A 13,228-nucleotide genomic window follows, 5' to 3' on the forward strand; every position below is an offset into this window, starting at 1 on the left:
TTTTCCTCTCAATGTGCTGTCATGTTCCAGGTGCAGATTATAGACAAAATGTAGCACCATTGTACAAACTACGAATGTAAAGTCATTAATGTGATGAATCCAACGTGCACCCTTACGTCCATTAATTATAAATTCAAAGTAGCTGGTGTACAGAAACAATTTTAACAAAAGTGCAAAGCAAAGCAAAGTTACCATGTTTACCCAGGGTAACTGGACTAAGCTCAAGAACTTGTTTACAGCCAGGCCCTGCTCATAGAACATTTCATGGTAGGGGTTCAATGCCTTGCTCAAGGGCACTTCAACGGTGGTAATTGTAACCTGCCGGTCCGGGGATACGAACTAGCGACCTTCCGATATCAAGACCGCTCCGCAAACCATTCGGCCACCACTGCCCCTGCACTATGGGGAAGGGCCTACTCGGGGGTCTGCAAAAATGTGGAAGTCTGAGTTTAACGTCATTTAATGCAATCAGATAGGACTTTTCTGTTTGGATGTATGGGCTGTCAAGGCCATAAAATATAGCCGGGGAGCCACAGGCCCAAAAGCTCAACGATTAATATAGCCGGGGAGCCACAGGCCCAAAAGCTCAACGATTAAGGATTAACCTGTGATGTCATGACATACTTTTTATTTGTGTTTTTTCTATTAATTTGGTCATTAATGTCCACAGAATGAGAGGTCTGCTCTGCCGGAAACATTGCGAAAAACAGTTATGGCCATTTTTGTATACCACCATAGTTTCATCATACTTTAAGTAGCATGTGACATGTCAAACTAGGGGGGTTTCATGAAAAACACTCCTTGGCCTAAAAACGGCGTGTTTTTCGTGCAAAAATAATGCTTGGAATGGATTCAAAATCATGAAAAACCCCTAGTTTTACATGTCACATGCTACTTAAAGTACGATGAAATGTTGCCTTATATTGGTTGTCTATGGTGGGGTATACAAAAATAGTCATAACTATATTTCCAGCAGAGCAGACCTCTCATTCTGTGGACCTTAATGACAAAATTAATAGAAAAATCACACCTGTGTGAACTGCAACTCCCCCCCCCCCCCTCCTCTCTCTCTCTCATTGGCAGGCAACAGTACAGCACTTTCTCTCATCTGTTTCTGTCACAACAGCGCCCCTACTGGTACTAATAGTCATACTCGTGCTCATTAACGTCACATACATAGGCGGACACGGACATTGCTGTTCCTTGGAGTGGTTGCACCACTCAAAAATACAAATAAAAAAGTATGTCATGACATCACAGGTCCTCTCAAAGTTTTGGTGCTGGCCCCCCGGGTAGTAGTTTTTTGCCACTCAAGTGTTCCCGCATAACTTCCGCGCATACCCTCTATTTGAGAGTATGACTTCTCATCAGACAATATTTAATATTCTCCATTTCTCTTAATATATGACAGCAATTACTGTATTATCATGGTTAGGGTTTATTGTACTGGAATTGAATGGTGGAATTGAATATATACAATAACAATAGACATTCTCTGTATTAAAAAAAAAAAAACATGAATTGGATGTATAAGGACTTTGAAAGCCAGTATTGAGGAAATTATATCAGACATGGTGTTGAGATAAATAACAATTTATAGTACACAAACACAATGTCCATTGGTGATTGTTTTGTTTTCTTGGCTACAAATTATATTATGCATGACTCCTAGTGATGCACCGAATATTCGGCCGCAGAAAATATTCGGCAGAAAATGGCTAAAAAAGCATTTTCGGCCTATTCGGTTTCGGCCTGAATAGGCAGAAAATATATCACCGAATAGTGTATGCAATTAATGCATTCAAATGAGCTGAATACATGTTTTATGGACCCATAACAGTGATTATTATTGAAGTTAAGTTTTGCCATAACCATAAATCAGGTAGCTTTAAGGTACGGCAATGACAGCAATGGTAGGCAAAAATATATATAATATTAAATATATTCGGATATTCGGTATTCGGTTTTCGGCCAACTGTTTCTTATATTCGGTTTCGGCCAAGAATTTCCCTTTCGGTGCATCCCTAGACTCCCATTATAAATTCACTATAATACGGTGTGCAAAACACTTAAATTCAAAACTCAGGAAATGAAACAATAATTGTAATCTAGAATTACTCATTTTAGATCAGCTAAATGACTTGCAGGATGTCCCTTCCATTCCACCTGTGAGGAATTTTAAGTTTTAAACCCTTTCAGGACGGGAACCCCTGTTGGTGTTTTAAGCATTATGTTATAATTTAGCTATTGAAAAATAGCAGATCTACAAGCTTGAGTGCCGTGCTACGAGCTTGTAGGTCTGCTATTTTTGAAAAATCGTGAAACGTTTTAACTCATATCTTTGCTTCTGGGGGGGTCCCTGGAACAACACATTTTCAGATGGGGGTCGGCGGCCAAATACATATAATCTCCGGGGGTCCTTCAAATGAAACGACTGACATAGAAACATGAGGTTTTTCAGAAAACTGTCAGGATTTAGAAGACATTTGTAGAATCGTCCTCCGGTCTAAATGGGTTTTAAAGTAGTGTAACCATTTCCCAGATTTAATTATGATCACGGACAACCATCCAAAAACCACAAGATCAGTAAATGTCAGGCTTGTCCATGTCTTCATTTGGTAAGGTCTTTCACATACTGCAGTCCCTGGTTTGTGTAATCACACGCTCTTGTAGGTGCCTCCGATAGAGCCGAGATTGACGTCCGCACCCCTAGAGTGAAGAGAGAAATGTGAGCCATTAACCTACATGAATCAGTTGCCTTGTCATGCTACATGATGTGTTCATACATATTTTAACTGTTTTTGTTAAGAAACTCAGGTCTAACTCAAGACCTGAGGCAGATTTTACGCCTTCTGATCTAAATCCTAACCTACGATTTCAAAATAATAATAATCCTCTATATACAGTACATAGTAAGTAAGTAAGTAGCCTTGCCGAGCCATGAGGCCCATAGGGCAGGAGCCTATCTCCTGTTTCTGTAGCGTGAGGCAGCTTGATGTACAAGTAAAGGCCTATTCATAGTCTGGATTTTCGGTGGTGAGGTGCCCACCGCTCCGGTGGTGAGCTGACCACCGGAGCTGAAATAACGTTGAGCGGCTATGTATGAGCCTTCAGGCTCATACATAGTCTGGATTTTCGGTGGTGGGGTGACCACCGAACTACAACATGGCGTCACGAGCCGCGGTGAAGAGCAAACCACCGCCACCGCTCCAGCCCTTCTCTCTGTTTTTACTCACCACCGCTCAACGTTATTTCAGCTCCGGTGGTCAGCTCACCACCGGAGCGGTGGTCACCTCATCACCGAAAATCCAGACTATGAATAGGCCTTTACCCCCAATCCAACCCTTGATGCTGAGTGCCAAGCAGGGAGGCACTGGGTCCCATTTATAGAGTCTTTGGTATGACCCGGCCGGGGATCGAACCCTGACCTCCCAGTCTTAGGGCGGACACTAACCACAAGGCCACTGAGCTGGTGGCGATTTTAATAATAATAATAATCCTCTATACATAGTACATAGCAACATCTAAAATGACAGATGCTTTCCTGGATTGAAAGGCACAACAACATACGTAACTTCAGCTTTCAAGGTCTAAATGGGATTGCGAAATCAGGGACACAAACCCTTCACCTGCCTAGGGACGAACTGAAACAATGGCCATTAAATCTATATTGAGTACTTAAGTTTGTTCGTGATTCCTCATAATATGGGGAATCAGTACATACGCGTCTACTTCGCTAATACACCTGCCACAATGTTTTTTTTAAGTGACATTTGAGACAGGAAAAGTAAATAACTCAAGCCTGTGAGCCAGCCCTTACCAGAATTCCATGAATTAACAGGGGAGAATTCAATCTTAGGCAATGTTGGAAGTTGAGTCTAAAAAAAAAAAGAGTGATCAATCAATCAATCATTAGAAATTATTCAGGATGACAATGATAATACAGCAAGATATGAAATTATATTGAAAAACAAAAAAAAGAAAGGAATCACATCATTGCAATAGAACCAAACAGACATTTGGCTCCATTGCACATACTATCAACTTGAGTGTGAAATAATGGGCCTAATCATTCACAGTAACTATGCTATACAAAAAGCTGCAAACTTTATTTGGTAAATCTGTCAAATCCATTTTCGCCACTTCATCCCGGGGAACCTGAGGTGTTCCCAGGCCACCTTGTTGACATAACCCCCCCCCCCCCAACCGGTACTTGGTGTGCCAGGGGGTTTCCTCCCACTGAGACGTGCACTGAGGACCTTCCTAGACACTCGTATCCGTATACTAGCTGCCCAGAACACCTTAAATAGCTGGCTCCTGTCCAAATGAAGGAACAGCGGTTCTACTTCAAGTGACTGAACTGCTCTAAGGGCGACGAAAACCACGCTGTGAAATCTCATTTCATCTGTGTGATCTTATTCTTTTGGCCATAACCACCCAGGTGAGAGTAGGAAAAGAGTAGGAAAAGTATTGAGTGCTTTGCTTCTGGCCCACTCTCTTTTAATTTCATTTATTGACAAAAAGTCATCAACAAATTTGCAAGGTGTGCCATTGGCAACAATGATGAACAGCATTTTATGTACAGTATGCATGTATGACCAGCAATGGGCCTTCATCACGATAGCCATATTGACATAAATAGTTGTATATTAACGTTATGTTTATGGGGGTCAAAAGACTGAGTGTAGCAGAATAGCTTAGCCTCAGCCTAGCCCAAAAAGACATAATATCTCCCCACTGTGCCGAGGCCAAGGGGTTAGGCCTATTAGGGTTAGGGTTAAGGAGATGTTTGGCTTTAATCCATAGCCCGATGCAGGAACTCCGGGTTCAAATCTTGGTTGTTACAGTAACAACTATGGCTGCTGTGTAAAAGGTATATTACTCAGCACTGTGTGTATATCATGTATTATTCCTGTCCACAGAGAAAAGGTAGGCTCAGACAGAAAATGTACCTCTAACCTAGGAACATGAAAGGTAGGGACATGAGGTCACGTGACTGGACGCCAGGGCTGCGCCATGACGCTCATCTGTGGCAAATCTCGCACCGGAAGTTCAATGAAATGCATGGCAGTGGATGGATGGAGCCGGCTGGACCAGCTCATAAACACACTATATTTATGAACGATTTTGACCTTCCTCATAATCGGTTCAGGGAATATAAAAAAATGACATATCACAGGTTGTTTTCTAATCACTTGCTTTAAGATGTGCACAGTACATCATTTTATTGAGGCATCAGCGGTAGGTGTCGTTTCTGTCTCTGAGGTATCGCAAGATTTGGTTGCCAGACACGTTCAGAAACGTACTTTGTGTTCTTTAGATACCTCTATAAAATTACACGGTGTACACATCGAAAAGCAACACAGGTAATGAGCAGGTAATGATATATATATATATATGTCTTCTTTTATTTTCCAGAAGATTATTTTACAATGGTCTCAATCATCCAGAAATAGTGTTATAGTGTATATACTCAGAAGTGCCACACCGGAAGTACCGGATATGCCGGTTACCCGATGTGTATATAATGATGCTGCTGATAAAGATGCTCGAGTTATTATGGTCACGAGCTAATGTGAAGCTGCTGCCTTCTGAGTCGGCATTCTTTCCTCCGTATGTTTCCATTAGTCCGACTAGCTCCCAGGCTATCTAGACTCTTATCATCGCTGTAATGGCAGCTCTGCCAACATTTGTCCACTCGGCTCCATTGACTCCAATGTGTTCCACCAGAGTTTCAGCTCCACTGGTTTATTAATAGTATAGTATAGTCATAGTGTTCCTGAAGAAGATCCTAGTGATCGAAACTTGAATCTTAATAAACCAGTGCTGGGTTTCTTTACCAGTGTTGCCTATTTTTTCCTCATGCCACGATTTTGGCCCATCCAATAATATGGGATTATATGGCACATTACACCACATCAAAACAACTGCTACATTACTGCATGTATGTAGCATCAGACCACTATCAGACCATTAGTTTCATTATGATCTTACCTCCAGTCCAAAGTACTTCATCCACTCCTCTAATGCAGGTGGTATTGCAGACTTGGCTTTGCCCAAGACTTCTGACCCCTGAGTGCTGTTCCCCAAGAGCCCCGAGTCATAAACAACATACACAGCTCCTCCTGCGACAGCCACCTTGGTGGCTAATCTGTCATGAAAAGAACAGACACAGACAGACACATGACATTAGCATGCCCCCAAATTTGTCCAGGCAGTGTTGTTCAAGACTAACAGCTAATTAGCAAATAGCAAGCAATATGATAAGACATGTATACATCCTAACATTCACAGCAGCATCATTTTGGTAGAGACTAGAGTTTGATGAGCTAGCCATCAATGACATAAAACCCCTAACAGTCTATTTCGTTTATTTGACAGTATAACATAGCAAGTATAACATAGCTAAGTAGCTAATCTGCTAACTAGTATACCAATGATCAAAAAGGATGAACCCGAAACACACTCACTTTAGCACAGGCAAAATCTTGGCCGCCATTGCCGCAAGCGTACACTGTCTGTTATTGGTATTCTTTACGAAGTGAGTTAGTTGTTATTATTAATATTATTGACTCTTTCTACGTACGGACTCTATGCAATGAACGAGAGAAAGCTACTTGCTACATGAAGGGCAATCCTGTTAACAATGGGACGTGTGTCAATAAAGTTGCTTAAAAAAAGCTAACCGTTATTTCAGAGCTGCTGATTCGTATGTTTTACGTAACGTGCGTCAAATGTACAACGACAAGTCATAATAATCATTCATGCAATTATTTATCTGAATTAAGTTACATTGATTCCTACTCAAATGTTTGATTGGTTCTTTGTTTTGTTTTTAAAACAGTGACAATCAAGTTAAGCCTCTTAATTTATCTGAACCATAGACACACCCCTCACCCTCACTCAGTACTGCAACCAGCTGGCCATAGAAGCAAACACATGATTGCAAAATGATTACTTTGACTAAACTCATGCTTCTTAGTATTGGTGTAATTGTCATTGCTGTGAAGTGGAGGGAACCCACTTTTAATGCAGGTAAGGAATACTATTTTGAAATGTAATAGCTTGTAAAAGCTGTTTAATTGTGTAGTTACTAGTTAGTTAGTAGTTCCTAGTCGTGTGTGCTTAATAGACTGTCACTATAGGATAGCTTGGCTACTGCCCTACTGGGCAAGCTTGGCTATGGCTGTTTTTAGCCCAAGGAGTGTTTTTCGTACAAAACTAATACTTGCAATTGGTTCAGAATCATGAATAACCCTAGTAGTTTGACACATACTTAAAGCATAATTCAAATGTGACATTTTTGCCTTATAGGCCTATATACATACCCAAACGTTCAACCTCTGATTTTACCATGATCCAAAATTAATATAATTAATTATCCATTTTTAATATGTTATTTGGATGACCCTAAGGATCATAAAAAAACCTTGAACGATTGCTATTGCAATTTCTTTTGGGTCAAGCCCCTTTTTAGCTTAGATTGACTGGCCTGCCGCCTGTTATTATGACTAGGGCTAGGCCCTAGACCAGGGGTGGGCAACTTTGACGATGGAGAGGGCCACTATATTTCCACTCTCACTCCAGAGGGCCACGTTGCATATTACTGTTGTAGCAAAAATTGCCGATCTACAATCTATTTTTGCTATATTTGAATTGAAATCCCGAATACTTTTTTTGTTGCTATTTTCGAATTGGAATCCTGAAAAGTAACCTTTTTTATTTAATTTCAAATGCATTTAGTTATAGTTATGTTAACTTTATGAAACAAATACAAATACATTGGACATAAAAAAGTCAATAACATTCTAATACTAGTAATAAGCTGAAATCAATAACTTCTGAATTCAGCTAACTAGAATTCTGATATTAACCTGGTGGGGGCCGCATGTGGCCCCCGGGCCGCTAGTTGCCCATGTATGCCCTAGACCCCTATAGAGCGCTGCAGTCCCTCCCCCTTTCAGAAAAACGAGTGGCCCAGGAAATGAAAACCCAATGCATTCTCCTATCGGCACTTCTTATTTAATTTATTTAAAGACGGTTACGCCGCGGACAAAGCCAACTCGGATCGTGACAAATCATGACAATGAACACAATGTTTTGGGCCGATCAAATAATTTAAGACGAAAAACAAAACAAATAGTGTTGTCTCCTGACTTTCTTTTCTTCTTTCTAATGATTTGATCGGCCCAAAACATTGTGTTCATTGTCATGATTTGTCACGATCCGAGTTGGCTTTGTCCGCGGCGTAACCGTCTTTAAGTGCCGATGGGAGAATGCATTGGGTTTTCATTTCCTGGGCCACTCGTTTTTCTGAAAGGGGGAGGGACTGCGGCGCTCTATAGACTCTAGGGGTACTGCACGCTCCGCTCGCTTGTGTGCCGTCTCCTCCTCCCTCATGTTAGCAAGGTAAGGCAAGGCAATTTTATTTATATATCACCTTTCATGCACAAGGCAATTCAAAGTGCTTTGAATTACAATGCGTGCAGCGTCGCTTAACTGTCGCTGTGCTCAATTGTCTCATTCTGTTGTGCACTTCTGTGTCGTCGTGTATGGAGTCTATGCAGATGTCAGAAAGATGTCAGAAGTCGGTGGGACGAACCCGTATTTAGGCATGCCCAAATATGGAGTCTGGCCCGGGCAGAGGCCTTTTGATCTCAGCTGTAGAGGCCTTGTGATGTCAGCTGTAGAGGCCTTGTGATGTCAGCTGTGTCAATATGGAGTTATTTATTAGGCATGCCCAAATACGGAGTCTGGCCCAGGCAGAGGCCTTTTGTGGCGATATGGAGTCTGGCCCGGGCAGAGGCCTTTTGTGGCGGTTCTGGACAACCGTGGGTCCGACACCAGGCACTGCACTCCCTGTGGGCGTGTGGAACGTGTGTGTCGAATTTGAAGTAGGTGGGGCAAACAGTTCTCGAGTTACATGGATTACAAACGTAATCGAACAGACACATGTACAGAGACTTGGTGCATTTATAGTTAGATTGGCTGTACTGTAGTGATACCCTATTTCATATTTAATTATTTTCCTCCAATCTTACCACCCACGAGTCACGACAAAGGTTACCCTCCTATCTACAAACAACTAAGCTAGTTAATATTTGACAAAGAAAGATATCAAAGACACCATTGGACTATGTCACAAAATAGAGCAGATTTGTTCTGGGTCTGGGGTTTGTTCAATGCCCTGAAATGGTCTTAGCCCCAGCCCTGCCAGGAAAGCCTCTGCTGCTCATGGATAAAAATTCCACTGCCATGCAGGGGTCCAACTTTACCAAAAATAAACAAAACTACTCCGCTAATCACGAGTTTAGTTTTGTGTTTCATGTGTCATCTTAGCCAGAATCAGTGCCTGTATTTCCTACTGTACACTGACAATAAAGTGCTTTCTGAGTTCTGAGTGATATTTTTAATTTATTGACAATAAACTGCCGATTCTGATGTGTAATGCTATTGCTATAGAGGGTATTCACATGCATAAGGGGCACATCGAGTGGCAAAGTGAGTTTAACGTTGTTTAACATCGTTAAATGCAATCAGATAGAACCTTTCTGTTTGGATATATTGGCTGCCTGTCAGGGCCACTCAGTAGGCGTTCCCGCATAACTTCCTTGTATGATGATGATGTCATGTCACATGCATACCCTCTATATCAAAAACAAGTGTTCTAATGTGTTTCAGAATCCCTGAAAGGTGCCAGAATACTGGTGACAGGGGCCAGTACAGGTATTGGTGAACAAATGGCTTATCATTATGCTCGCTTTGGTGCCCAAATAGTCATTACAGCGAGGAGGGAGGGCGTGCTACAGGAGGTAAGTGAACTTTACACATTTGAATTGACTAAATGGAATAATGTATTTGCTAGAATGTGTATTAAATATTATGCAATAATATAAAAAAATGTACTTCTGTGGCTCACAGGTGGCAAAGAAGTGCTTGCGTCTGGGTGCAGAGAAAGCTGTGTACATAGCAGCAGATATGAGCAGTGTGTCTGACCCAGAAGGAGTTGTGAACTTTGCTGTGGACCAACTGGGAGGGCTGGATTATGTGGTCCTCAATCACATTGGGCCGAGCCCATACAGCATGTGGGAAGGAGATGTGGAACACACCAGGTACTTGATGCAGGTAATGCAACATTAAACAACTGTACTCTGTGTAGTGTACTGTGTGTGTACTGTGTGTGTGTGTGTGTGTGTGTGTGTGTGTGTGTGTGTGTGTGTGTGTGTGTGTGTGTGTGTGTGTGTGTGTGTGTGTGTGTGTGTGTGTGTGTGTGTGTGTGTGCGTTCGTGCGCGTGCAAAAAAGCCTAGGCATAGTAGTTGAATTGTTTACTTACTGCACAGTAAGACCTTTATGTTAAATAAGTGTTTGGTGTGCGTGCGTGCGTTTCTTCTCAAAGGTCAATTTCTTCAGCTATCTACAGATGGCTTGGAAAGCTCTGCCTACACTTGAGCAAAGTAAAGGATCACTAGTGATTGTCTCATCTCTCTTAGGTAACTTTTCCCATTATTTCAAGAAATAAATGTACTGAGTGTTGACAGGCTATAACACCTGATCCACGTTGGGACACTTCACTTTCTACAGTATTTACATACATACATAGGCTATGACTACATGTCTAGATGTACATAATTGATACTCAGTGGTGTAAAGTAACATTTACTTAAGTACTGTACTTAAATTTGAATACCACTCATTTTCAACATTTATATATATGATTTCAAAGGTATATGAATGATAGTAAAATGTTTAGGTATTTGTACTTTACTTGTACTTTACTCCAAATTTCAATACTGATTCCATAATGTCCACTACATCTTGGATCCAAATATTGTACTTTTATTCCACTACATTTATTAGAAAACTTTTGTTACTAGTTACCTTGTAGATTTTTATTATTATTAAAAAACATACATTGACCACATCAGCCCTATATACTGTACATTTCAGCCATTTGAAAATAGCCGATCTACAAGCCACAGGCACTGTTGACCAGCCCAGATGTCATGCCAGCTTTTACTTTGTCTCTTATGTTGTTGTCCTATTTGAATATGTGGTAGTTAGTGCTTATTCTGTATTTGTGATCCATCCTGCGTTGCTGCTGCTATGATGACTGATTTTCCCATGGGAACAATAAAGGCCCATCTACAGCAGGGGTTCTGAAACTAAACTATAGGGTCGGGACCCGCAGGGAGGTGACGGGTCCCCAAATGATTAATGTGCAACATTGTTTTCTGACTCAATAGTAAAGAGCTTTTTTTATAAGAAAATTATCAAACATTACATAAGCAAACATTGTGAAAATAGCCGATCTACAAGCTTGCAGTGTGAGGCGTTTGTGAGATTATAGTTCGGCTATTTATCTGTGGAACTAAGTCAATCTAAATGATTATTTCGGGTGGGGGCACGGCCTGAAAGGTCTGGTAAACTGTATCTAAATGCCGTTTGATCTGAATGATCTTTGATGATAAGATTACTTAAGATATGACTATTTAAGATACTAGCAGAAAAAACTATTATGTTTTCTGTGTACAAGATTACCTATTGTAAAGGTTCCTGCAAACTGGACGCGTTCCTGGATTTTTAGCTGCGTTTTTCAAAAAATGCATCCAGTGTGCAACCATGTATATTTCGGTGTACTCCACCGAACAATAAGGGACCACTGTTCTTGATGACGTAACTAAAGTACGTTTCAAGGTTGGTATAAGGTCAATAACGGGTATAAAAGATTTAGAATAGCAGAGAGCTCTAGGGCTCTAGAGCAACAGTCGTAGTCGTAGACAGCAGAGGGCTCTAAATGGGCATACATGGCCTACTTGTGTGCAAGGCGCAAGTTGGCAACTCGAGAGTGCATTTCTAGTGTTGTTTTGTTTCACAGGTAAATCAACCAGTCCATTTGCGGCACCTTACACTGCCACCAAGTTTGCCTTGAATGGCTTCTTTGGGTCCCTGGAGTATGAGCTGGAGCTGAAGCAGAGCAACGTTTCTGTCTCTATTTGCACCTTGGGACTCATCGATACTGAACAAGCTATGGAGAAAGTCAGGTCAGAATTATTCCCAGAAAATCACATAATCAAACATCAACAAACTATGTTAACCCATTAAATAAGACCTGAGGCCGATTACACAAACCAGTCATTCTCAAACGTAATTCAAAGTTGTCTGTGTTTGAAAGTTTTTCAAACACTTTCGAGATTTTTCAAAAACGTACAAAAATAGCAGATGTACAAGCTCGCAGTGCGGCACGAACAAGCTTGTACATCTGCTATTTTTGAAAGGCTGAAATAAAAAATCACACTCTTATCATCATACATCAGCCAATCAAATCGTCACATTCCGTGCTGCAAACACAAAACACACAAAGCTGTGCATAGGAGGGGCCAGCACCCCTCAAAAATGACTCTTCCCGGTTTTAATTCAAATTATTCTCATTCAATGTCAATCATTGATTTTTAATAATAGCAACAATTGTGATAATTTATCTGTACTTCCACAAAACTTCCAAAAGGTTTGAGAACCACTGATTTAGTTATTTGTAGAATCAGCCTCAGGGCTTAAATGAGTTAAAAGTGCACTGAGGATTTTACTGTGTACCAGCTACAGTATTAAGTATAGTGTGTTGTGTCCTATAGGGGAATGCTCAAAAAACCAATACCGTATCCTGCCTCGGAAGCAGCCTTGAACATCATTGCTACAGGAGCTATGAGACAATCAGAGCTGTACTATCCCTGGAACATCCGAATATTATGTATTGTCAAAGACTGGTGCCCTTCCCTTACAAAATATTTTGTCCATAACCTGTATATTAACAACCCTTGATTGTTCTTTGTTCAGCCCAAGTAGTAATTCAAATTCCAATATCTGGCTTAGAATGTCCACATGAGGGCAGTAGTGCCAAAGCTAATGGACAACTCAAGCCACCTTCTAGATATCATTATTAAATCCTTAAAACATGTTGTCTTTGTAACATGGCAACATGGTATAATAGTATACTTTTTTGTGTCTAAAACCGAGGATCTTTTTTTCGTGATTGGTAACAATAAAGTTGTAATACTTTTTAAGGAAGATTTAAGGAGTTATTTTCCATTTCAAATGGTCCATTGTTTCCACACAGTTTTAGCCACTACAGTGAATTATGATGTATTGGAATTATGTCACCAGACCTATCAGTAGAAGGATCTCTTTCATTGACTGGCTTACGTGAGAAAACTGAGAATAGGTCAAAGATCC

The 13,228-nt window shown here is 40.9% G+C and overlaps 2 protein-coding genes across 2 annotated transcripts; one reads left to right on the forward strand and one right to left on the reverse strand.

Moving 5' to 3' along the window:
* Positions 1 to 1,399: 1,399 nt before the first annotated feature.
* On the reverse strand, positions 1,400 to 6,641 carry micos13 (mitochondrial contact site and cristae organizing system subunit 13). Its single transcript, XM_083766907.1, has 4 exons — positions 6,471 to 6,641; positions 5,995 to 6,151; positions 3,821 to 3,878; positions 1,400 to 2,709 (listed from the first exon to the last, which is right to left on the reverse strand). Exons 1-4 carry the CDS (start codon positions 6,497 to 6,499, stop codon positions 2,612 to 2,614), a joined length of 342 nt encoding a protein of 113 aa, XP_083623033.1. The 5' UTR covers positions 6,500 to 6,641; the 3' UTR covers positions 1,400 to 2,611.
* Positions 6,642 to 6,941: 300 nt separating this feature from the next.
* Positions 6,942 to 12,817, forward strand: hsd11b1la (hydroxysteroid (11-beta) dehydrogenase 1-like a; the record flags this gene model as incomplete). Its single annotated transcript, XM_083766713.1, has 6 exons — positions 6,942 to 7,035; positions 9,682 to 9,812; positions 9,922 to 10,125; positions 10,398 to 10,491; positions 11,877 to 12,042; positions 12,631 to 12,817. Exons 1-6 carry the CDS (start codon positions 6,951 to 6,953, stop codon positions 12,815 to 12,817), a joined length of 867 nt encoding a protein of 288 aa, XP_083622839.1. The 5' UTR covers positions 6,942 to 6,950.
* Between the last annotated feature and the right edge of the window lie 411 nt (positions 12,818 to 13,228).

Source organism: Protomyctophum parallelum (assembly GCF_964188405.1).
Source record: "Protomyctophum parallelum genome assembly, chromosome: 6".
NCBI classification, from domain to species: domain Eukaryota; kingdom Metazoa; phylum Chordata; class Actinopteri; order Myctophiformes; family Myctophidae; genus Protomyctophum; species Protomyctophum parallelum.

What these genes read in the sequence shown, in the direction of transcription:
- micos13 (XM_083766907.1), bottom strand. Translation starts at nt 6,499, where the DNA reads ATGGCGGCCAAGATTTTGCCTGTGCTAAA. An exon ending in TGAAGTACTTTGGACTGGAG is followed by an intron (nt 3,879 to 5,994) that starts GTAAGATCATAA and finishes TTTTTTTTTTAG; the next exon opens with ACTCAACTTCCAACATTGCC. An exon ending in TGTTAATTCATGGAATTCTG is followed by an intron (nt 2,710 to 3,820) that starts GTAAGGGCTGGC and finishes TCTTCACTCTAG; the next exon opens with GGGTGCGGACGTCAATCTCG.